This window comes from Sciurus carolinensis, chromosome 11 (genome assembly GCF_902686445.1).
Source record: "Sciurus carolinensis chromosome 11, mSciCar1.2, whole genome shotgun sequence".
In the NCBI taxonomy this organism is placed as follows: Eukaryota; Metazoa; Chordata; class Mammalia; order Rodentia; family Sciuridae; genus Sciurus; species Sciurus carolinensis.
The window spans coordinates 1,263,076-1,288,268 of NC_062223.1; the positions used below are offsets into that span (position 1 = coordinate 1,263,076).

The 25,193-nt window shown below is 55.4% G+C and overlaps 1 protein-coding gene across 2 annotated transcripts in view; it reads right to left on the reverse strand.

Annotated features, from left to right (window-relative positions):
* The window catches only part of Mob2 (MOB kinase activator 2), a 62,060-nt gene extending 44,409 nt beyond the window's left edge, over positions 1 to 17,651 (reverse strand). Inside the window, exon 1 of one of the 2 annotated variants that reach the window (XM_047519633.1) lies at positions 17,559 to 17,651. In XM_047519633.1, the coding sequence (XP_047375589.1) occupies positions 17,559 to 17,575 (17 nt within the window). In that variant the 5' untranslated portion in view covers positions 17,576 to 17,651. Of the gene's footprint in view, positions 1 to 4,652; positions 4,754 to 17,558 lie in introns of those variants that run through there. The other variant, XM_047519631.1, reaches the window with a different exon arrangement.
* Positions 17,652 to 25,193: the final 7,542 nt, after the last annotated feature.

Here is a 25,193-nt window from a genome sequence, read left to right on the forward strand (position 1 = left end):
TGGAAGGATAAGAGGCCCAGAACAGTCAAAGCAGATGAGCAAGAAGAGTGATGAAGGCGGCATCACAATACCTGATCTCAAATCATACCACAGAGCTCCGCAGCCAAACAGCATGGAACTGGCTCAAAACAGACAGGAAGATCAATGGAACAGAACAGACACACCTAGACAGACCGCATACTTACAGCCATCTGATTTTTGGTAAAGGTGACAAAAATGCATGTTGAAGAAAAGACAACCTTCTTAACAAATGGAGCTGGGAAAAGCAGATATCCCATGCAGAAGAATGAAATTAGATCCTCATCTATCGCCTTGCACAAAAGTCAAATCAAAATGCACCTACGACTTGGGAATTAGACCACAACCATGCAACTGTTAGAAGAAAACAGGGCCCGCACTCTATCATAGAGGTACAGGCACTGACTTCCTCAACACAACCCCAAAATCTCAAAAGTAAAACCAAAACCACTAAGTGGATGACATCAAACTAAAAAGTTTCTGTACAACAAAGGAAATGATTAACAGACTGAAGAGAGAGACTACAGAACGGGAAAAAAAAAAAATTGCCAGTTACTCTTCTAACAGGGGATTAATATCCAGAATATGTAAAGAATGCAAAAAAATTGATGCCAAAGGAACAAAACAACCCAATTAATAAATGGGCCAAAGAACTAAATAGAAACTTCTCAAATGGAAATACAAATGGCCAACAAATAGATGAAAAAAAATGTTCAATATGTCTAGCAATTTAGGGAAAGGCAAATAAAAACCAAGATTTCATTTCACCAGTTAGAATGGCAATTATTAAGAACACAAACAATAATAAATGCTGGAGAGGATGTGGGGAAAAGGTACAGTCATATTTTGCGGATGGGACTATCAATACACCTAATATAGAAAACAGTGTAGAGATTCCTCAAAAATCTAGGAATAGGTCCACCTTATGACCTAGCTATCACACTCCTCAATACTTATCAAGAAGAACAAAATCAGCAGAATATAGTGACAAAGCCACTTCAATGTTTACAGCAGCACAACTTCACAACAGCCAAATTATGGAATAACCCAGAAGTCAACAACAGATGAATGGATCAATAAATTGTGGTATATAAACACAATAGAGTTGTACTCAGCCATAAACAAGAAAGAAAGAATGGCATTTGCTGAATGGAAATGGAGAAAATCTTCTAAGTGAAATAAGCCAGGCTCAGAAAATCAAGAGCCAAATGTTTTCTCTCACATGTGAAAGCTAGAGCAAAATAAGGGAAAGAAGGTGGTAAGGAAGGGGACTGTCTTATATCACAAAGATATAAGACAGACCACTGGAGTAAAGGAAGGAGAACAAGAAGGGAGGAAGGAAGGGAAAGGGTAGAAAAATGGAATGAAATAAACAACAGCTTGTTGCATACATATATGAAGGTAACAAAAAGAATTTCACCTGTATACATGTACACATATATATGTAGAAAATCCAATCAAACTTAAATAAAGGTGTGAAGGAAAGATCACTAGAAAAGAGGAGAAGGAAAGGGGGAAGTGGGGGAGGAGGGAAAGGAAGGGGGAGGGGGGAATAGGGATTGAAATCAAATTCCTTGCATGTATTGTTTTGTCAAAATGATCTCAAATACTATGTATAATTATAATGCTCTAAAAATAAAAAAAAATTAAAAAGAAGTGTGCTTCCTCGTGTCTACGCATAAGGATTTACTACCTCGTCAATTTCTGGTTCAATGCTGCTTTGGTCAGAAACATGCTCAGAGTGATTTCAAGACCATGAGACTTGCTGAGGTCTGGGCCGGGTCTACACATTCCTCTAGTTCATGAAGGGTGTGTGGCCCACAGGTGGCACACCCTCTGCCCTCTAAATCAGTCCGGGTGTGCTCCTGGGCCTCAGAACTCACTTGACTTTGGGCTAGAGCTAGCTGAGCTGTCCTTCCCAACACTAATGCTCTCCCTGAGATTAATGGAGGACCTTCCTGCAGCTCAGCCAGCAGGGCTGCTGTGTCCTCCCCCAGGACCCAGGAAAAAGAGGAAGGGTGCGCCTACCAAGTCCTTCAGTGACTAGAAAGCTCCACCTGCCCCATCTGTCTAGGTCCCAAGGCTGTTGGCACAGGGGGGCTGGAGTTGAGGCACCCAAGCGCCAGGGCCAGAGAAGTCATGCAGGGTCTCTGTGCGGGAGTCAGGCAGGCAGATGGGGGTTCCCTGGCTGCGGACATGACTGAGCACAGGCCAGGTGCACCAGTAGAAGAAGGAACATCAGAGGGTGAGCCAGGCTGCCCCATGGCTGGGCACATGGGGTGAGCCTGGAGGGAGATGGATCTGGACTTTGTCACATAGGCAACAGGGTCTGCCAGAGGGTCTGCTAAGTAGGATGGCATACTCGTCTCCTCTATGATGGCTTTGTGGAAGGTCCAAATAAAACCAGGTCACAGGTCCCCTCTGCCTTAGGTACCTCTTCTAAGAGGAAAGGGCTACAGGGTGGGTCAGCCCAGGAAACAACAGGCTTCTGAATCAGACCCCACAGCCAGGAGCTGGCCCAGGGCATTCAGGACACAGTGCAACCCAGTCTCTCTCACCAGGGACATGGCCAGGGTCCTTATCTTACAGGGTTTGGTCATTGCCCTGGAGTCCTACAAATGTCATTTCAGAGTACATATTATTATTTTTATTGGAAATGACAGAAAATAGCTGTGTTAGGCTGGGGACAGAGCTCAGTAATAGAGCACTTGCCTAGCTTGCAAGATTCCCTGGTTCAATTCGTAGCACACACACATACAAAAGACAAAGAAAAACTACACTGCAGCAGGGCTCCTGCCCCGCCAACTGCACCTGGCAGATGACACCAGTGTTCAGAAGGGCAGGGGTCCAGGAATTCCTACTTTTTCACACCTGTCTGGGCTGGGAGGACCTGGCCAAGATGACAGCAGAGCCAGCAGAGGGCACCAACAGGTGCCTGGAGGCAGCTATGGCTACCCATTGATCACACCCCTGAGCCATCAGTTAAATACAAAGCACCAGAAGAAATGCAGAGGCCATGGTTGTGGGCAGAGCTACTTGACTCTGAAATCAGCAGGTTGGGTGGGGCACCCAGGGGGTGGTTCCTCTGTCCCAGAAGGACCAGCACACAGAATCCAGGAGCAGCCCTGTACCACAGACTACCACACCTGCGGGCACACAGAACACCTGAGCCCAGCACCTCCATCACCTGCAGGGCCAACAAGCGTGGTGAAAGCTTACTAGGAGCCCCAGTGTTGTCCCTCCTCCCCTAAGCAAACACAGCTTCTACTGCAAAGGCTGCAGGTACAGCCACCACCTGCCAGCCAGAGACCATCGTCCTCACACAGCAGGGATAGTGATGGAGACCCAGACCTGACAGAGCAACCCCACATCACAGCTCCTGGCAGACAACACTGTGGCCTGCTCCATGGGACAGCCAAGGCCATGCCTTACACCACTGTGTGTGAGCCTCAGCCAGTCCCATCCCAGTGCCTTGCTGTGCTGGCAGGGGCAGGGAGGATGCTGTGCACAAAGAAGTCAGAGTAAGATGGTGTTATCAGCAGACCTCCCTCACTGGCCCCTTGCTTGTGCCATTCCACCCACAAGGCTCCCAGGTATGGGCTGGACCACTGGACCTCCTGGACCACTGCCATGTGCACACCAGAGCTGCTCGATGCAAAGCGTGGGAGGAGCCTACTGGAGACGGGCAGCTGTGGCCCACCAGTGAAGCCAGACTGTTGCCTCCTGAATGCAAGCTGCACAGTGGACCTGGACAGGACAGGTATCCCCTGGCAGGGACACAAGCATCTTTTACCCCACGACTGCTTACTGACTCTGGGGCCACAGAGGTAGGACACAGCTTTAGCTCAAAGTTCACAGTAACTGTTCCTGGTAGTGGGACAATTTGCTTTTTGCTTTCTGTGCTTCCTACTCCTATGATAGACATGAAATGCCAAGTCCCACAAGACAGGACCTTGTCCCCCTCCAGTGTCACCTACAAAAGACTTGAGGCACACCTGTTATCATTCCGTGAGTGCAATGAACAGTCCTGAGTGTGTGCCCACAGCAGGCTGGGGGAGAGGCACAGACGAGCTGTCCTGACCCCTGGAGGCGCACAGGCTGGAGGGCAAGGAAGTGAAGATGGCATGGAGGAGTCGTCAGGCTGGCCTCGCCTGGCTCCTGACGGCTGCAGGGACCACCAGAAACGGCACGTCTAAACAGACACACTCAGATCTCGAGGGAACGCACGCTGCAATCGCCTTTCTAAGCTGCCAGAAGGACCTAGTGGCACCCAACACTGGCAGCATCTTTCCAGAAGTTGCCCTTTCTTGTACTGACACAGTGCAAGGCCCTGGTGGCCTCTCTATGCACCTTCCCGTCTGTCCTAAACACCAACAATGAAACACAACAACAGTGACAATGGCCACCTCATTTTCTTTCCTGCCCCCAGGTGCCCGGGTGCTATGCCAGAAGCCTCTGCAGGAACCGGCCTGCCCCACCCTCGGTAGGGCAAAAACGGTCATTCCTGATTCACAGGAAAGCAGTCAGTGAAAAGGGGTCCTGTGGACCCACATGCCAGGACCAGTGGCAGGATACTGTCCTGACTGCTATCCCCTCACCAGCCATCCACCAGACACTGTTGCAAAGGCACTCACCCAGATGACGCCAGGGCACCGAGAACGTCCTGCTGCTGAGCCCACAGTGTTCGCCACTCTGCTGTGCAGGGCTGACTCAATGGCATCAGCTCCTGTGTGTCTCTCCCTAGGGCCTGTGCTGAGCGCCCATTCACTGGTGAAGCTCACGGGGTCTGCTGGAATGGGCAGCCAGGGAACCCGGCAGCGTCCATCAGGCCATGGGCAATGCAGACACATGCAGGAGAGAGGAGCAGCCCCTACAGCAGCCTGACCAAGCAGCAAAGTGCAGCGTCTACCAGTGGGGTTTCTTGAAGCACCAGGAGCAGGCTGCTCTGCCAGCATGGCCCCTTCCTCCTTCACCCACATGACGTGGCGGCTAGTAGGCACCCCACAGTGCTACGGTAGATCAGTCTAGGCTGTGCAGGAAGCGCTGAGCACCCATATCCCTCAGATCTGGGCCTGGGGTTCAGGAGCTCTTCCTAAATAAGGAATCACCCTAGCACTTCTCTCCAGGGTGTATCCTTGCCCCGCGGTGCCTTCACAAGGCGACACTAAGCTGAACGAGCCCGGAAGCCAGTGGACCTCAGCTCCCCACAGCACAGACCTGTCAGGCCTGGTTTCCAGGCTGGCACCTGGCCCTGGGGTTCATGCCTGCCTTGCCCACTGAAGTGAGGTCTGGTCCCTTCTCAGTTGGGCCCCTCGGCCTGTAGGTTGACCTAAGGGGGAGACAGCCTGATCAGGTAGGGAGCAGCCTTGCCCAGGAGGTATATTTATTTTAGCAGCTTCTAGCTAATCAGTAGCTGGGACTGGGTGGTGACCACTAGCTCCTCCCATCTCCTGGAACCTGAGGACAGCCCAAGGGCACTGAGAAAGCCTATCATGTTCAGAAGCCAGAACCCACCCAAAGCCTCCAACCCAGCAGCCCTTCAGAGTGGGTCAGCAGCTGCCTGCACAGAGAACTGCACCTGCTGCCAGCTGGAGCCAGGCCTCCTCTGCCACTGAGTCTTCTTCAGACGCCCCTGGTTCTCCCAAACACCTGCTGGACAGACTCAAGGCATCAACCTGAACTGCCAGCCCCACCCAGCAGGTCTAAGCGCAGTCACCTGCCAGTGTCCCCATAGCCTCCCGCCCTTAAAGGCACGCAAACTGGCTGCTATTTGCAGGCTGTGGCATGGTGGCAGCACTAGTCTTCATGGCTGGAGGGCGAGAATGAGGCAGGAGGAAAAGCCCAGGTGGCCTGCAGGCACACAAGCTGACCTGGGCAGAAGCAGTTCCGGAGCGAAGACAAGCACATGCAGAGGGTAACTGCTCCGTCCTCACAACACTCCAGTGACACTGACAGAAACCAGCCAGGATGAAGGGTGGCACTGCTTCCTCAAGGCAGGCAGGTGGCCTGCCCCTAAGAGAAGGGCTGGGTATCCAACATGGGCATGTGTCCCCATTCCAAAGTGAGGTGTCTCCTTTTAGAGGACAGGAAGGCTCTGAGGAGGTGTCCACCTGTGGGCCTCACTGCCTTGCCCTGCACTGCTGGTCACAGACCTGACCTCAATAAACACTGAGAAGGAAGGAAAGAAGGCAGGAGAAGAGCAAAGGGAGGAATTTAAAGGCGGGGCAGGCGAGTGGCCACCCCCTGCCAGAAATCAGGGAAAGAGAGAAAGGGGCTGGGCCTTAGGGAGGCAGCCAGGGCTCCCAAAGGAGATGGGAAGGAACACAGGGCCTGGCATGCACCATGAAGCTGCACAGCCCTTGGGGAGCCATGCTGACAGGAGCACGCAAGACAGAAAAAGCAGATCTGCCTGCAGAGGGCCTGAAAGGTCAGCCTGAAGGCAGCACGAGGTCACCACAGGGAGGCACAGTGCGGCATGCCTGCCGGCAGAATGCAGGACACTCTGGGAAAGCTTCCAGCCAGATGGACAGAGGTGGGCGCAAAGGCAGGTGCTGTCCAGCTGAAGGGGCAGAGTAAGCCCACCTGCTGCATGCAGGGAGAGGGACAGGCCTTCTAAAACACTCAACCGAAGAAGGCAAATGCTCCAGCAGGGCTGGGGCGAGGCAGGGCTCAGGCGAGGCAGGCTGGGGAGAGGCAGGGCTCGGGCACCACCCTCTGCTCACCACAGTGGCCTTAGTGCTTCTCTGCTGCCCACAGGGATGCTGGCATTTGAGCACGTGGTGCCGTGTGTCCTGTGATGGCACATAACAACAGCACGCAGAGCGACAGGCAGGAGAGTGGCCCCAGGTAAGAAAGCCTGGCCACAGTGCTTGGGGCCCAGGGTGGTGGGCCTCAGCAGCCCTCCCACATCCACAGACATGCTGGTGTCACACAGCCTCCGCCAGGATCCCGGGGTCACAGACCAGAAGGCATGGGCCACTCAGGAATGGGACCAGGCCGGAGGCACCCAGGCAGCTCCTCTGCACCTGGCCATCCCTTGAAGCAGACCCTCCCTAGAACTCCAGTTCGGCAGTGCTCGAAGCAGCCACTCCTACCATGGGCCTGCGCCCCAGCCAGGCTCCGGTTAGCGCTGAGGACCCATGGGCCAAGACAGTGCCACGATTGCCCTGAAAGAGCAGGTGCTGTGCCCATGACTGGTCCGCTCTCAGGAGCTGTGCTGCCTGTGTGGACGAGCTCCAGGGGAGGCGGCTCAGGGAGGTGGGTGAGGGCAAGGCCCAGTGCCCACTGCTGCACACTGTGCTCTGCAGGTGGGGAGGACAGGCAGAGTTGAGTGCCGGCTGCTGAGGACCAGGACCAGGCAGGTGGGGCAGAGTGGGAGTAGGCAACACTGGGGGTCCGGGATGAGGTTTAAAGCACATCTGCCAACTTTCACCCTCTGAGGACCTGGCTGCGGTGTAAGCAGCCTTCCTGAAATAAGGAGACATCAGAGCAGCCACAGCAACATGCGGGAACAGCAGTGGGTCCGCCTCACCTCAGCCTGAGGGGAGTGGGCCAGCACCACGTCCACATCACCTGGAGGACTCTCATCCTCCAAGCCCTGCTGGCAAGGTCAACTCGGCCACTTCAAGGGTGAGGACAGAGGCTGCCCACCTGGGCCCTGGGACCTACTCTCCACACCTGCATGCAGAAGTCAGTCTCCCTGTACCTTTCCTGACGGGCCTCACCTGCCCCAGAATGGAAGGCTGGGGACTGCTACCAGCACTCCAGGGACACTGGGATCTTGGGAACAGCTGGCCCAGCATACCCACTTGTCCCCACACGGCCCCCAGCCCCAGAGGCAGGCTGTCCCCTTCCACTCCTGCGCCCAAATCTGGGCACTCCGATGCCTTGACCAACAAGAAACTGTGGAGGCAAGGCTCTCAGCCTCCAACGCACCCACTGTGGTTCCTGTGGTGGAGGCCCAGCACTGAGAGGCCGAGAGCAGCAGTGCCTGAGCGGGATCGAGGCCCACAAGGGACCCCGGGCAGTACCACAAGCACAGAGGGCCCCTCACCATCATCCCTCTCAACTGCAGGGTGGAGTGCTGCACAAGCCCAAAGAGGTGTGAGGCCACGGGAGAACCACCAGGGGAGCCGATGCCAGGGAGGGAAGCAACACACTCTCCGGTCACTCTGTACTCCAGCAAACGGACTCCTCATTTAAAATGGTTAGTGTCGACACATGCTGGGACTCATCCTTCCAAAAGGAATTAAAGGTTTTTTTACCTTTGATTTCTAAAACAGTAAACACTGACGACCACTCACCAAACCCAGTGACTTTTAGTACGTGACAAGTCCTGGAGCAGAGTTGGAGCGCCTACGCTAGCCGAGGAAACCCTCCATGGGTGACAGCCCTGCTCCGCTGGGAGACAAAGCAAGGATCCTAGTGGAGAGGCACCGGAGCAAGGCCCTCCAGGCCTGCCAGCCCAGCCACTGCCGCAGGCAGCACAGGAGCACCCTGGGGGGCTAGAGTGGGAGAGGAGAGTCCTCCTCCAGTTAGGACACTCCAAGGAGTAGACAAGCAGGAGCAAATGAGCAGGACCCAACCTCACCCCAGCCCAGGCCTCAGCCACACCCATGCTAGAGATTCACCTGGTGTGCAGGGCCACAGTCTGGCAGCTGACCCTGGCCCCTGCGGCACCAGACCTGCACCTCATTGAGCTGGCCTTTTACTTCAGGGAGCAGCACCCCTCAGCCATCAAGCTGTGCTCTCTGTGCGTTTCCTCATGTGCAGGGCCTGGGTTCCATCCCCAGCACTGGAGAGAGAGAGTGTGAAGCTGTGCTCTCTGCATGTTTCCTAGCATGTGCAGGGCCTGGGTTCCATCCCAGCACTGGAGAGAGAGAGTGTGAAGCTGTGCTCTCTGCATGTTTCCTAGCATGTGCAGGGCCTGGGTTCCATCCCAGCACTGGAGAGAGAGAGTGTGAAGCTGTGCTCTCTGCATGTTTCCTAGCATGTGCAGGGCCTGGGTTCCATCCCCAGCACTGGAGAGAGAGAGTGTGAAGCTGTGCTCTCTTCTGCATGTTTCCTAGCATGTGCAGACCCCTGGGTTCCATCCCAGCACTGGAGAGAGAGAGTGTGAAGCTGTGCTCTCTGCACGTTTCCTAGCATGTGCAGACCCCTGGGTTCCATCCCCAGCACTGGAGAGAGAGAGTGTGAACCTGTGCTCTCTGCACGTTTCCTAGCATGTGCAGACCCCTGGGTTCCATCCCCATCACTGGAGAGAGAGAGTGTGAAGCTGTGCTCTCTTCTGCATGTTTCCTAGCATGTGCAGATCCCTGGGTTCCATCCCCAGCACTGGAGAGAGAGAGTGTGAAGCTGTGCTCTCTTCTGCATGTTTCCTAGCATGTGCAGACCCCTGGGTTCCATCCCAGCACTGGAGAGAGAGAGTGTGAAGCTGTGCTCTCTGCATGTTTCCTAGCATGTGCAGACCCCTGGGTTCCATCCCCAGCACTGGAGAGAGAGAGTGTGAAGCTGTGCTCTCTGCATGTTTCCCAGCATGTGCAGGGCCTGGGTTCCATCCCCAGCACTGGAGAGAGAGAGTGTGAAGCTGTGCTCTCTGCATGTTTCCTAGCATGTGCAGATCCCTGGGTTCCATCCCAGCACTGGAGAGAGAGAGTGTGAAGCTGTGCTCTCTGCACGTTTCCTAGCATGTGCAGACCCCTGGGTTCCATCCCCAGCACTGGAGAGAGAGAGTGTGAAGCTGTGCTCTCTGCATGTTTCCCAGCATGTGCAGGGCCTGGGTTCCATCCCCAGCACTGGAGAGAGAGAGTGTGAAGCTGTGCTCTCTGCATGTTTCCTAGCATGTGCAGATCCCTGGGTTCCATCCCAGCACTGGAGAGAGAGAGTGTGAAGCTGTGCTCTCTGCACGTTTCCTAGCATGTGCAGACCCCTGGGTTCCATCCCCAGCACTGGAGAGAGAGAGTGTGAACCTGTGCTCTCTGCACGTTTCCTAGCATGTGCAGACCCCTGTGTTCCATCCCCAGCACTGGAGAGAGAGAGTGTGAAGCTGTGCTCTCTTCTGCATGTTTCCTAGCATGTGCAGACCCCTGGGTTCCATCCCAGCACTGGAGAGAGAGAGTGTGAAGCTGTGCTCTCTGCATGTTTCCTAGCATGTGCAGACCCCTGGGTTCCATCCCCAGCACTGGAGAGAGAGAGTGTGAAGCTGTGCTCTCTGCATGTTTCCTAGCATGTGCAGGGCCTGGGTTCCATCCCCAGCACTGGAGAGAGAGTGTGTGAAGCTGTGCTCTCTTCTGCATGTTTCCTAGCATGTGCAGGGCCTGGGTTCCATCCCGGCACGGAAGAGAGAGAGTGTGAAGCTGTGCTCTCTGCATGTTTCCTAGCATGTGCAGATCCCTGGGTTCCATCCCCATCACTGGAGAGAGAGAGTGTGAAGCTGTGCTCTCTTCTGCATGTTTCCTAGAATGTGCAGACCCCTGGGTTCCATCCCAGCACTGGAGAGAGAGTGTGAAGCTGTTTTCTCTGCATGTTTCCTAGCATGTGCAGACCCCTGGGTTCCATCCCCGGCACTGGAGAGAGAGAGTGTGAACCTGTGCTCTCTGCATGTTTCCTAGCATGTGCAGACCCCTGGGTTCCATCCCCAGCACGGGAGAGAGAGAGTGTGAAGCTATGCTTTCTGCCCAGACCCACCACTGCTTCAAAGTCACAGCCAAGAGCCAACGAAAGCAGGACATCACCTGCTTGGAGGACTTGCCTGGCCTCGTTGAGGCAGTTTACCAGCAGAGCTAAGGCAGGCAGATCCATGGTGTTCTGGGCACGTGCATGGACACATGGCTGGGAAATACATACTTCCTGTCAGCATCTGTATCTGGGGATCCATCAGTGGCTTCACCAACCCAGGACCAAACACAGTTTTTAAAAAACTATGCCTTGAATATGTAACAGTCATTATTCCCTAAACAATGCTATTCACACAGCAGTTTCTTTGTGTCAGGTATAACAAATCACCTATTGATGACATTAAGTACACAGGAGGACCTGCATAGGTTCTATGTGAATGAACAGTCTTTCGTGTAAGGAACTCAGTCTCCAAGGATTTGATATCCCAGGGGTCCTAGGACCAAGCCTTCCAGGAATACTAAGAGATGACTATATAAAATTGCAAGTTCATAACATTTCCCATTTAACATCACAAGGTCTTTGTTGGTTTATTACATTTCATATTGCATTTTTTAAAACCTGGTTACTATGTGGAAGCTAGAGTGGAAAAAGGAAAAGAAAGATGGGGTTAAGGATCTCATGAAACTCAAAGGGAGATCAGTAGAGGAAAGGGATGTGGGGGAAGGGAAGGAAGCGGGAACATGTGGAGTGATATTGGACAAATCCTACCATTATATTGTGTGCATGTATGAATACGTAACAACAAATCCCATCATCATGTACAAGTATAATGCACCAATGAAAAACTGTAGAAAGAAAAAAATCATCTAAGTACTGGGAGAAAAAATATTTAAAAATAAAAATGGTGCCTGGTTACTGGCACCACTGAGGCATCAGTGTGAACCTACAACTCCCACAAGACAGTCTCCAGAGGTGAGCCCAGCAGGACCTCTGCTGTTACCCAGAGTGATGCTCAGGCCCCCTCCCTTCCTGTCCACAGCCTGTCCCCACCCTCCTGCCTGGCTTCCTCTGCATGGCCAGCAGGACTTGCAGCAAGGCAGCTGGCACACAGGTGCCAGTACAGATGCGCAATCTACAGTACAATCCACTCACCAAACACTAAAGGCCAAAAATAAAATAATAAAGACTATACTCAACTGTAAAATATGAAATAAAAACAAGTACCCATGCCCACGCTGGCTTGGGGGGTGGAGGCAGCCACTCCCACCTCAATCCTGAGGCACCCTCAGGGACCCCTCAGGGTTCTCCCACCCCTACCCCCTGCCCCCAGCAGCAGGGAGGTTCCCTGGTGTAGGACGAAGGCGGCCACTCAATTTGACCACGCTCTCTGGTTCAAGGTTTTATGCCTCACAATGCCACTTACTGCTTGTCACATGGCACCTAGCTTGCCACACGTGATGACACCAAAAGAGGCCATAGAGTGGGAAGGCAGGTGTGCCAGGAGAAGACCTACAGCAGCTCCGTCAGGCAACGGTGTCCCCTGTGGAGGACCTGGAGGCAGGCTGGGGACCCGGCCAAAGGCACGCATAGCTAGACCCCACAGGGACAAGCCAAGCATGCTTGTACCACGCCTGAGCTAATTTTACACCACTGGGCTCACTCCCAGGGCAGCTCCAAACTCAGGCATCTGGCTCTTCAGGGCCACCTGGCACTCACAGGCTTTTCCAAACTAGGGACACAGCCTAGCAAGGTGGGAGCTGATTGTCACGGTGCAGATCCCCCAAGGGCTCCTGAGGCTGTTCCCCAAGGTGGGAAGGAAAGGGGTGCTGCTGAAGGGCAACTAAGAGAAAACCATGATCCCAAAAGGACACAGGCAACAAGCAGAGTGCAGACCTCTACTCCTACCTCCTGCCCCGCCACCTCCCGGTACATGGGGAGGAGCTACTTCTCTGTGGGTGCTCCCTGTCCTGCCACGCCAAAACACTCAAGCTGACCCAAGTCACCACCAGTCAACCCACCAGCAAAAGCTCAGCCGTAGCACAAAACACGTGATGTGGACTTACCTGTACCCCTGCTGCCCCAGCATACATCCACCAAGGGCCACGGGAACCTCTGACAACCATGCAGCCAGGTAGCTGCACATGCTGACAGAAAACCCCAAAGAGAAGGACCGGGAGACAGCAATCTGCGCATGGCCAGGTCCAGAGACACAGGACCCACACCAAGAAGGGCAACGGACCACATGTGGCCTGGATGCCCTGCCAACATCTCCTCCTTCTCTCTTGAACCATCCATATTTAATTTTGTTCAATTGTTTCTACTTCCGTGTGCCAGGCACTGTCCCACAGAACTGCAGTGAGCACCAGCGAGTGTGCCCCAGCTACAAAAATCCCATGCAGAAAGAACAACAAACAGCAGGCAGGCAAAGAACAGGAGGCACTTCTGCCCAGACAGCAGGAGCAATGCACACCACCTTCTCTCCTGGATCAGCGGCTGGAGGCTGGGCACAGGGATCCCCAGCAGGAAACTGGCCCCTCTGAACTCCCCAGCATGCCCCCAGGAGCCAACTAGAAGCAGCAGAGGAGCAGGCGAGGGTCCGGGTCTGCTCACCACCACAGGCTCTTCAAATTGAACCCCATACAGTACCACAGAGCTGTGTCTACACAAACACAGGAAGTGGGGTTTGAGTATTTGTTTCCATGGCCACTACATGGACAATAGAAAATGCAGGGCATCCCCACCAAGGTGACCTCCAACATCCACCTTCCTACACCTGATGACCACAGAAGAGACCACAACCCCTCCTGCTTTTATAAAACCTCCTCAGTTTTATAGGCAAGCACAACCTCATCTGCAGTGCCAAGCACACCGTTTGATAGCAAGATCTGGCAGGCAGCCCTGGGCACTGGCTCCCCAGACCCGGGAAGAAGCCTTGCCAAGTAGTGGGTTCAGCCCTGTGACACCAGCCTCATACTGTGCCTGACATACCTGCACTGGGATTCACAGCCACCACCTGCCAGCCCTGCTCAGCAAAGCCTTCCTGCAATGCCTCCAACGGGCTCACACCTTGCCTATCTCCTATTGCTTCAAGGACACTTGGTGTGGGGGCTCCTAGGGGATGCTCCAAGCAGGACACAAGAGAAACCAAGTGTTGCTGAGGGTGATCATTGCCCTCTTTAAAGAAAACTGGAAAGCAACATCCCCTCAACAGAAACCTCTGCAAACCCAGCCCAAGAGCCCTGGTGGAAAGAGTCTGCTTCTGAGATCACGGCTCACAGAGGGCTGGCTGCCTGCTGCGCAGCTTGGCTGCAAGACCCTCTTCCAGCACACTTCCGCACAGCCATTTCTGCTTCCTGGCCACACCTTTCCTCCTTTCTCCTTGGAAAATCCCTACTCACCCTCCTTACTCGCTCCACGATGCCTTGTTGTGCTAGTCCTGGCTCTACTCTGCCAGTGTGAGAACCTGAACGAAGCACTGATCTTGGAGCCCTTCAGGGTGGCCAGAGAGCTCAGGACTGGGAGACCCTGGCCAAGGAAGAGCCCAGCTCACTGCTGGGAGAGGCTGGGTCACAACAGCATCAGCCACGACTGCAGAGTGGACACAACCCAGAGGTCCGTCCATGGGTGAATGGAGGAGCATAATGTGTGTGCCTCCAAACAGTGATCTCCTGGGGCAGCAAAAAGGACAAACTGCAACACAGACGAACTTTAAGAATGGTACACAACATGACAGTCCAAGGCCAGACATCTGACTCCTCCTGTATGAAAGGCCAAACCTTAAACACCCTGAGGCAGCCTTGCCTCCGGCAGGGAGGACAACCCAAAGGACCAGGGGGTTCTTCAGGGAGGGACACCAGCACTCTAAAATTAAACCAGGATGATGGTTACGAAAGCCTGTAATTTACCTAAAAATTATTTAATTGTACACTTAAAATAGCCAAACTTTGTAGCATGTAACTGATACTCCAGGAAGTTGCTGAAACAAAGCTAGACTCCAGCAAGTCCAGTCAGTGTCAGTCACCGGAAACAGCACCTGTGAGAGAAGCAGGGAGGTGAAGGCGGCCACCTGCATACAGGCCTTCCCTTAGAGCACAGGCTGCTGAAGGCAGCTCCAGACAGGCTACAAGCCCTGGGGCCACATAGCAAATACCTGTCAGTTGAGTAAAAGTCACCACTGTCAACTGCACTCTACAGAACAGCCAACATTGAGTTCTGCCTCCTCTTGCCAGTGCCAGAGAGCTCTACAGGCCCCTCACCACCACACCTGCAGCCAAGAGCAGCAGGAGAGTGCCACTGTGAAAGTGCCTGCAGCTCCAAAAGAGCCAGCAGTGTCCCAGGGAGACTCCCTTGAGGCCTGGTGCAGAGGGTGGAGGCTCATGGCTGGGGTGGCCTGACAGGAAGGACAGTTCGCTCCCATTACTCAGGAGAGAGGAAGTTTGTTCCCTCCTGACTTGCAGGTGCTCAGGAGTCTCTGTACTGTGCTTTCTGTTAGAGCAAATGTAAACTACAGCCATACCTTCTGTTCACAAATGCCTGCTGCTACAAGCAAAGGAGACAGAAGCATCCCCTAAGCACCAAACAGCACACTAGAGTTCTTCCTCTCCCCGACTTCAGTACCTGTCCCCACTGCCTAGAACAGAAGAGCAGTTGACTACACAGGTGGCAACCCTATTGATTTATAAATCACTTTTTGTAAGAAAGGAAAAGGAAGGAAGGAAGGAAGAGAGTCTGGACAGGACTTCAACAGCCAGCTCAGAGGAACGCCAATCAGAGGAAATGTACAGGAAGAGAGGCTGAGGGCCACACCTCACAACACTCCAGAAACGTCCTGGCACGGTCCCGCCAAGTCCTAACGTGCCCAGTTCTGCCCTGGCTTCCCTGAGCATGTTTTCCTGCAGAGCCTCCCTTCCTGGGAGCAGCTGGAGCCCGAGATAAGGCTGCTAGAAGCTCAGCAGGCCCGGCTGGCCTCCCCTGGTGAAAGGGAAGATGTGGTTTCACCTGCCCATCTGCAGACCACTCCTCTGGTTCTAACAACTGTTACCCAGAAGGCAGTGGGCACTGTTGGCTGTTCCCCTGATTCCACACTTTGACACCCAACATGAACTCATCCAAAGAAACCCTTTCTTAAAACAAAAAATCTTTTTAAAACATAAGAGAACTATACTCTGAAATACCTGCTTGACACTGAATAGTTTAAATTAAGAAAGTATCAAGAAACTGAAAAGTTTCCCAATTTTTCCAGACCAACCCCTAGTTAAAGGATTAGTGGCAAATGAAGCCTACCACAGAGCACACAAGCGTGCCTGGGTGGGAGGTAGAGCAGCCCCTTCACTCACTACTGAACCCCTGCTGGCTCTCCTCCAGGGGAGGAACCTGATCAAGTGAGTAACGGGCAGATGGGGCAAGATCTGGGGGTCTCGTGAGGCCCCCTTGCTCTGCACCTTGCACATCTTCCTGTTTTCATAATAGATGTTCGGTAGACAAGTGAAATGAGCAGCAGGAGGAGGGATGGAGGAACACCTGGGCCATCCATCTGGGCTCCCCAATCCTAGGACACCAACTTGAAAATAGGTTCTCAAGAAAGAACCTGACATGAAATACACCACTTATAAAAGAGGTTCTTATTCCAGGGACTGTTAAGAGTTTATGGTTCCCAATGTTCCATCTGCAGTCCACTAAATTTAAAACACAAAAAAACATAGCCACACTGCCTCTTAATCCCTCTTTTTAAATCTTCATTGTCCTGTCAGAGCTGCCTCTGGATTTTTACAGCCAGGAGCAACAAATGCTCCTTCCCTTCCCAGGGCCTTGCAGCCTGCCTCTAGCACCTGTGCTGGCCCCAGTCCAGAGTAGGAGATGAGTGCTCAGCTGTCCTTCATTGGAGAGCTACTTGTCACCAAGGTCTTGAGAAGAGTTACAGAACTCAGAAATCCGACATGTCTGGATATTCACCATGATGACAGCGAAGTTCACAAAGCACAGATGTGGTCAGCTTAAAGTCTTCCTGCTGGTCGGTCTCCAGCACAAAGCACCTGCTACCCACCAACATAGACACGTAAGGGTCACACACTACAATGGGCGGCTTCCTCAGTCGTCCTCCTGCCACCAAGTCCTGTGGCCACTCCAAAGCGGATTTGCTCAGTGGCCAGGTTGCCTCTAACCCATAAATGAAGAGAGCAACTGTGCGATTCGGGAATAGGGTGAACACAGCTGTGTGCCTTCCAGTCTCAGAGCCCGTGGGCTGCACAGGCCTGTACATGAGGTCTCTCTGTTACTGACAGCTGCCAACATTCACGACATGCCGAGCATGCGCTGGCCTTCACCTCAGTTTACCCTTTCTCAACCCTGTACTGCAGGTTCCACCGTTTCCTTGTGACAAGCAGGTCTAGAGAGGCGCACGCTGCTAGTGGGCAGCCAGGCTGGGCTGCTCTGCTGCCTCTCTCCGACCCAAGCTGCCCCGCGCCCGCCCATCCTGCACTCCGACTTGGCCCCTGGTCTGCCCCTCGCTGGACCGCATGCACACAAGGAGAGGGCCGCCTCCACGGCCGTGGCCCTCCGTGGGCAGCCCGCACGCCCCTGCCCTACCACCCAGGGCCCGCGAGACGCCGGCCGAGTGTCCAGCAACCCTGCCTGGCTTTCCGGGCTCCGGGGTCCAGGCCCTCGGACAGCGCCAGCCCCGCCCCCGGCGGGCCCCGCAGGATGAGCCGCCCGGTCGCCGCCGCGGGAAGGGCCGCCGGAGCGTACGGAGGCGCCGCGCCCCTCGAGAGGACGCCGCGAGCGCTCGGCTGGACGACTGCCCAGGCCGCGCGTCCCCGCCCCGGCCCGCCGCGCAGCCAGCGGACGCGGCCTAGGGGCAGCGGAGGACCCGCCCGGCGCCCGCCGTTCCCCGCGCGCCGCAGGCCGGCGCCCAGCCCGCCACTCACCCCATGAGCCAGTCCATGGCTGCGCGGGGCCCGCGCCTCGCTCGGCCTCAGCCCCGCCGGCGGCCGGAAGTAAACACTCGTCGCGCCCGCCTCCGCCGGAAGTGACGCGCGCGGCCTGCTGGGACGCGTAGTCCCGGAACCTGGACGCCGAGGACCGGACCCCGACCCGGACCCCGAACGCCTCGGACCCAGACCCGACCCCGGACCTCGGACCCTGAGAACCCCGGACCCCGAGCGCCGCGGACCCGAGTGCTCCAGACGCCGGACCGCAGACCCGGGCCCTGAGTGCTCCAGACCCCGGACCGCAGACCCGGACCCTGAGTGCTCCAGACGCCGGACCGCAGACCCCGGACCCTGAGTGCTCCAGACTCCTGACCGCAGACCCCGGACCCTGAACGCTCCAGACCCCGGACCGCAGACCCCGGACCCTGAACGCTCCAGACGCCGGACCGCAGACCCCGGACCCTGAATGCTCCAGACGCCGGACCGCAGACCCGGACCCTGAGTGCTCCAGACTCCTGACCGCAGACCCCGGACCCTGAGTGCTCCAGACGCCGGACCGCAGACCCGGACCCTGAGTGCTCCAGACCCCGGACCGCAGACCCGGACCCTGAGTGCTCCAGACGCCGGACCGCAGACCCGGACCCTGAGTGCTCCAGACCCCGGACCGCAGACCCCGGACCCTGAATGCTCCAGACGCCGGACTGCAGACCCCGGACCCTGAATGCTCCAGACGCCGGACCCCAGACCCAGACCCTGAGTGCTCCAGACCCCGGACCGCAGACCCCGACCCTGAGTGCTCCAGACCACCGACCCTGAGTGTTCCAGACGCTGGACCACAGACCCCGCACCCTGAGTGCTCCAGACCCCGGGCCACAGACCCTGAGCACCCCGACCCCCACATCCTGAGAACCCATGCCCTATGCTGAGTGCCCCAAGCCCAGAGCACCATGGACCGAGAGCAAAAGCCCTGAATCCCCAGAGCCCTAGACTTGGAACCGCTTGTGCCCCAGGCCCCAGACCCTAGATGTCCAGCAAGACCCCAGACTCTGGGTGCCCAGGACCCCAAGAGCCCCAGACCCCAAGAGTCCTAGACCCCAGACCTTGAGCCCTAGACCCACAGCTCATGCGCCGACCCTAAGAGCCCCGGGTCTGAACGTCCCCGGATCCTCAGAGCCCCGAGCCCCCTGTATCCAGACCCCCAACCGTGTTCTGAAACCCCAGAGGTGCTGCCTCCACCTCTGCAGCCCAGACCCAGCGCCTGGATTCGCAGACCCCAGCTCCTGAACAGGCCGATGGTCGGGCTCGTGCTGCCTTGCCGCTGGCCCCTGGGGCGCACCAGATGTCAACATGCCCCTGGCTGCCTCTCCAGGACCCCAGCGTCCCTCTCCAAGTCACCACTCACTCCACTGGAACCAAGACTGTACTGTGCTGTCCCTGTGCCACCCCAGCCATCTCCTTACACCCACACTTGTCCTCTAAACTCTCCAGCTGTCCTTTGCACCCTCAACTGTTCCCTAGCTCCATGAACCATACCCCGTGGCTCCTGGCTGTCCCCTCTCAACTCAGATACTCCTCTCCAGCACTGGGTCCCTCATGTGGCCAGTCATCTGTCCCACCAGCTGCTGTCCCAGGCCCTGGCCAGGATCAACTTAATGGCTCCTGTAAAGGGCTGGAGCCCCCGTTCTCTTCCTGCTGGAAGGTGCTTCTAGGAGCACAGACCCAAGCAGAGGGACCTTGGCAACCTCATCCAGGTGGATGTCCTGTGGTGGGTGACACTGAGCATCAGACAGATGACAGTCTCAGGCCAGCTGCTCACCCTCCCTGAGGGCCACTGCCAGGATGCTGAGAGGTGTCTACTCCTCCTTTACCACCTGAGATGACTAGTGAAGAGAGGGAAGGCCATCTAATGCAGGCCGTCTCAGGAAGTGAGAGAGCAAGACACATACTGACCTCATTCTCACAGCTGCCCACATGGCCATGTCTTCCCTGTCCCTACCCCAGGACTGCCTTCTGTTAGCTAGCCACAGTGGGCAGCATCTTGACCTAACAGCAGCCCAGCCCATCACTCCCGAGGGGAGTCAGTTCTTGTGATTCTGCCTGCTTGGGCTTCCTTGGTTTTCCCTTAGCTGCTGCCCTGGACTGCTCATCCTAGGCTGTGCTAGTCTCTTCCAGTTACTAACTGGGGGACTTGGACAAGCTGTCCAATGTCCCTTTGTCCCAGTGTCCTTTTCAATGCAGTGGGGATAATAATGCAGTCCTGCTTGGTTTAATGAAGGCATGTGTTCTGGGAGCCGCTGGTTAGGCTGTTTACTCTCGTGTGATCGTCAGTGTGTGTTGGACCAGGCCGCCTGGCCTCGCTCCCAGGCTGCAAGGCTGCAAGGCATGTCACTGTCCTGAACACTGCCGGCAATGGTAGCACATAACACGTATGTATCGAAACAGGTCTGTTTACACTGGCATCACAGACACGTCAGTAATGCCTTATGTAAGCCATTATGACATCACTAGGCTCTAGGAATGCTTCAGCTCCATTGTGCCCCTCCCCCAGCGCTGGGGAGGGAACCCAGGGCCCACACATGCTGGGCAAGTGCTCCGCCACTGAGCTGTGCTGCACTCCTCCATTGTAATCTGATGGGACAACCACTGAACAAGCAAGTGCTGCTGACCGAGTGTTAGGCAGTGCCTGACCTGTCCTGGTGTAGTGGAAGGTGGGCAGTGGTGAGGTGCGATGGGTGTTTGAGGGGTGTGGCCCACCTGCTTGTGCAGCCTACCCAGGCCTGAGCCTGGCCCCCTTCTCTGAGTGATCATGCACTCTGACGTCAGCAGGTGCCCAGCCTTCATTAGCAGTTAAGGCCCGGTATCCTGTGGTAGCCCACAGTTTTACAGGGATCCTGATTGAGAGCCCAGTGACCAAAACTTGAATCTCAGAGAACCATAATGCATTTCTCTCCAAAACCCCAGGTTCCTCCTATCTGGTTTTTCCATCAGAGTTGGCCACCATCTTCAGGAGGCACCACAGGGTCTGTCCAGCCGTAAGTGCCATGTGAGAGAACTGCTCAGTTTAGCTGGCAGCCCCAGCTAAACCCTTCAGTCTGGGGCACATTCAGAACTCCTGTATTTTGGGGTTTCTTGCTAACTGTATATGAACAGCACATCAACAAGCATTGCTCAAAAATAATAAATTCTGTCCAATGCCCGTATCCATTTCCTTCTCTCTTTTCTCCTGCCTTTTCTCTCTTCCTCTCTTACTCCTAGGTCCTCCTCATCTTCCTTAGTAATGGCATGCTGAGCAACCACCTCATGTAGTCAGGGTAGCCAATGAAATGTAAATGGAAGTTGTTGGATGAGTTCCTGGAAACACGTTTTATCCTTATTCTCAAGCCCCAACCATGCCCCAATCCCCTGCTTCCTGTGAAGAATAGGAAAGTAATGGCTGCAGCTCTTGCAGCCATCTTAAAGTATGAGACAGGTAACAAAGGCAGAGCAGAAAGATAGAAAGAACTAGGGTTCCTGCTGAAATTCTGGAATCTCCACAGCAATCCTGAACTTCTTACCCAAACTTTTTTTTCCCCTTGGGGTCTACCGGGTATTGAGCTCAGGGGCACTCAACCCTGAGCCACATTCCTAGACCTATTTTGCATTTTATTTAGAGACAGGGTCTCACTGAGTTGCTTAGTGCCTTTTGCTGAGGCTGTGTTTTAGAGAGCTTTTTTGCTGCTGTGACTAAAAGATCTGACCAGAACAATTTGTGAGGAGGAAAGTTTTATTTGTGGGCTCACGGTTTCAGATGTCTCAGTCCATAGAAGGCCGACTCCATTCCTCAGGGCTCGAGGTGACGCTGAGCATCATGGCGGAAGAGCATGACAGAGGGAAGCAGCTCACATCATCAGAAAGCAGGGAGATGGGGCTGGGGCTGGGGCTCAGTGGTAAGAGCGCTTGCCTAGCATGTGTGAGGCACTGGGTTCGATTCTCAGCACCACATAAAAAATAAGTAAATAAAATAAAGGTCTATCAACTTCTAGAAATAAAAAAAGAAAGGAAGAAATCAGAGAGATTCCACTCAGCAGATACAAATATATCCTAAAGCCACACCCGGACTTCCACCTCCTCCATTCACACCCTACCTGCCTCCAGTTACCACTTGGTTAATCCCATCAGGGGTTAATTCACTGCTCAGGTTAAGACTCTCAAACCCCAATCATTTCTCCTCTGAACCTCCTTACATTGTCTCATACATGACCTTTTGGGGGACACCTACCATCCAAACCACAGCAGGCTATCTTTGAACTTGTGATGCTCCTGCCTCAACCTCCTGAGCTCCTGGGATCACAGGCATGCACCACCGCCCGTGACCCCACACTTATTCTAATTGAAAAGATCGGGTTTAATCACTGTTTGTTCCGATTTCTGCTACTCGGAGTTAAGACAATTGTCTGATTGATATGCCCATAAAAAGCTTGCCTTTTCCTTGTGGTAAGATGCGCAAGGTGCAAAAGCCCGTCCTTCACTTGGAGGTGCCTTCATATTCCCAGGTATCTCCCGTGTCACCTGGGTGGCAAGTTCCCGAATGTTCATGGGGTATATCCCTTTGGCAAGCACGTGTGTTATTTTAGCATCTACTAGGTCCTCTGCTCCGGGGCCTGTCAGCAGGACATCATCTGCATAGTGGGGTGGCATGACACCCAAGCATGCCCAGAGGATCAGGAGCACCAAGCTGTGTGCCCGCGTGGCAGGACAGTGCGGGCCCCCCAGGTTCTCCCTTCCTTGGAATTGGGAGGGGAGTGACTGGTTGCTATGCTTTCAGTGTCACCTGAGGGTCCAGCCTTGGAAACTTGGTCCCCAGGGTTGCCAGGCTGGAAAGTTGTGTGCACTGTAAGAACTGGGGCCTAATGGGGGGTCCTGGGGGAATGCCACAAAGGGAATTAAGGTAGTTCTCTGGAGACTCCGAGTTTGCTCTTGTGGCGGGACTATTATCCAAAGAGTGAAAGTAAATAAAATAAAATTAAAATTAAATAAATAAAATGAAGAGAAAATAAAATAAAATAAAGTAAATAAAAATGGAGCAAGCCTGGCCCCACCCGCCCTCTGGCGGTTGGGTTCACCCTGGGTCCCGGGTGTGTTCTGCTGTTGCTGTAGGCCGTGTGGAGATGCAGCCCAGGGGCAGCCCTCACGGAGCCACGCTGTGCTCTCTAGGCCTCCAGCCCCCAGAACTGTGAGCCAACCAACCCTCCTCACGTTGTAAAGCTAGCCTGTGTCAGGTGTTTTGTCATGGTGACAGCAAGCTGAGCACCCCTGATAGGCCGGTGAGTCAGAACTGCTCACGCGCCACAAGCCCCCTCGTGCGGAAGAGCATGCTCTGCCTTCCAGCTCGGGAGGGCCCACTCTCGATCAGCCGCAGACCACAAGGGAGAAACTGGCCTGCTAGAGGGCCCCTCCTCCACGTCCTTCAGGCCTGGGGGCCTCTCTCGGGTCCTCTGGATATAAAGTCTCGCTCTTGGCTTACCATTTTGGCAAGGGGTTGACTCCACAGGGTTTCTGCTCAGCCCTCCTCCTTTCCACTCATTCCCTCATTCGACAGAGTAAGCGCTGGGGGCCGACCGGGCACCGGGCACTTAGGAAGCGTGGGAGAGCAGAAGCAGGCAGAAGAGATGACCCCTGCCCTGGTCACGGAGAGGAGCGGGAGAACTCTGGGAAGATCCAAGCCAGTGAGAGGGACAGGGAAGGCTGTGCGTCACGGGTTGGTACACATCCTACGCTGGCACCGCAGAATGTGACCTATTTGGGAACAGAGGTGGGGGATGTGATTAGCTGGGATGAGGTCATAGTGGCGGGCCCTTGGGCCCCTGGGACAGTGTCCTTATAGCAAGGGAGAATCTGGACCCACAGACAGAAGGAGATGGAGAATGTGGAGGTCAACAGGCGGTGGGGGGCGGGCAGCAGACTCCTGCTCTGCCCTTGGGGGCCTGCCCCAGGGATGCACACCTCAGTCCTTCCAAGCCACTCCTGGGGCCTTTGTGATGGCCTTTTGGGACTGACAGACCCAGGGCCTGAGACTCACCTTCATTATAGGCACGTTCCTTCTGCCCAGGTTTGAGGGGCGCCTGGGCCAGGAAGCAAGGGGCTTGGCTTGCCCTGCTGTGCTTCGCCCTGCCCTGAGGAGCCCTGGAAGGCGGGACCCATGGGAACCCCACCCCGAGACAGCAGCCCCACTGTGGGGCAGAGGCTGGACACTCCAGGGGAGGCCATGCAGATGGCCAGGTTTCATGGGGAGACTCCCTGTTAATCGCTCACTCAGACTCAGGCTGAGCCTGCAGGTCCTCCCCTCTGCCCTTCCCTGGGGTCTCCCCTCTGCCCTCCTTCAGGCCCGGCTCTTCCCCAGCAACCAGCTGGAGACACAGTTGGTCGGTGCCCAGCACCCCCTCCCTGCCCCCGGCTACCCCACTCTGGGGAGGGCTTGGCACAGGGTGGGCCTCGTGACACGCACTCCTACCCTAGGAGCCCGGGAACAATGGCTCCCCCTCACCTCGGGAGCTGCTTCTTGTGCTGGGACGGCCCCAAGCCAGGCTGAGGGCACCAACAGCTGCTAGGGCCTGAGGGCAGCAGAGAGGCCAGCACGGTCACAGCGGGTCCTGTATCCCTGCCACCCACAAAGGGTCATGTGTGCTTCATCTCCTGGAAGCCTGGGGCTGGGCTTTGGGGGAGGCACTGCAGGAGGCCTGTGTCCTTGATGCCCCCCCACTGGCCTCGGCCTCCTCCAGCTCTGAGGACACCCTTCTGCTGCCCTCGCCACCCCCACATCATCCCCACACCTTAACATGAAGACTGAGGCTCCTAGAGGGGCTGGGACTTCCCCAGGGTCACTCAGGGGCAGGTGGGGAGCACTCACCTCCCCAGGACATCCCACATCCCAGCAGGTCCCTCCTCCTGGGGCCATGAGAGGATAGCCGAGGTGGTGTCCCCTAGAAGCAGGCTGGGCAGGGTTCCTTCCTGTCCAGCAGCAGGAGGGCTGAGCTGTCTCTAGAGCCCCTGGGCTTTGGTGTCCCCTCCACAGAGGGGAGGAAGCCCCCTTCTTGGTGCAGTTGGCTTAGCACTGGGCGCAGGGGTTGGTTTGCCCAGAGCTCACCAGTAGAGACACTAATAATCTGTCACTTAGGGCCATTTCCTCGCAGGCTCCAGGTGAACACTCCATGTGTGGGACCCCAGGAGCATCTCAGCACCCTTGCAAAGGTGTGGCCAAGTCACCTACCCCAGTCGCACTGCTGGGAGGTGTGGAGGGACAGCTTCTGCTCTAGAGCTCATCACCCCGTGCTGCGCCTCCTCCGCTCCGACTGGAGAACAGGGTCACTCCCTGAGCTGTCCCCTCCACGCCAAGCCCTCCCAGGCACGTCCTCTCCCAGAACTGCAGGTGGCGGCAGCAAGGTCTGAGAACCAGGGAAGTGACAGTAGTGCTTCTGCTCCCAGGAAGCCCCCTCACAGGGGGAACGTGCTCCTCAGGAGAGGCAGTCGGCTCCTGGAGAAGAGTGGCACCCAAGTTCAGGACTTCTCTGTCCCAAATGCTCATCATCCTCAGAGAGTGTGCCTGCCCACCCCTGCTGAGATGTCAGGGGTCTCCTCGGGCTTCCTGTCGGTAGA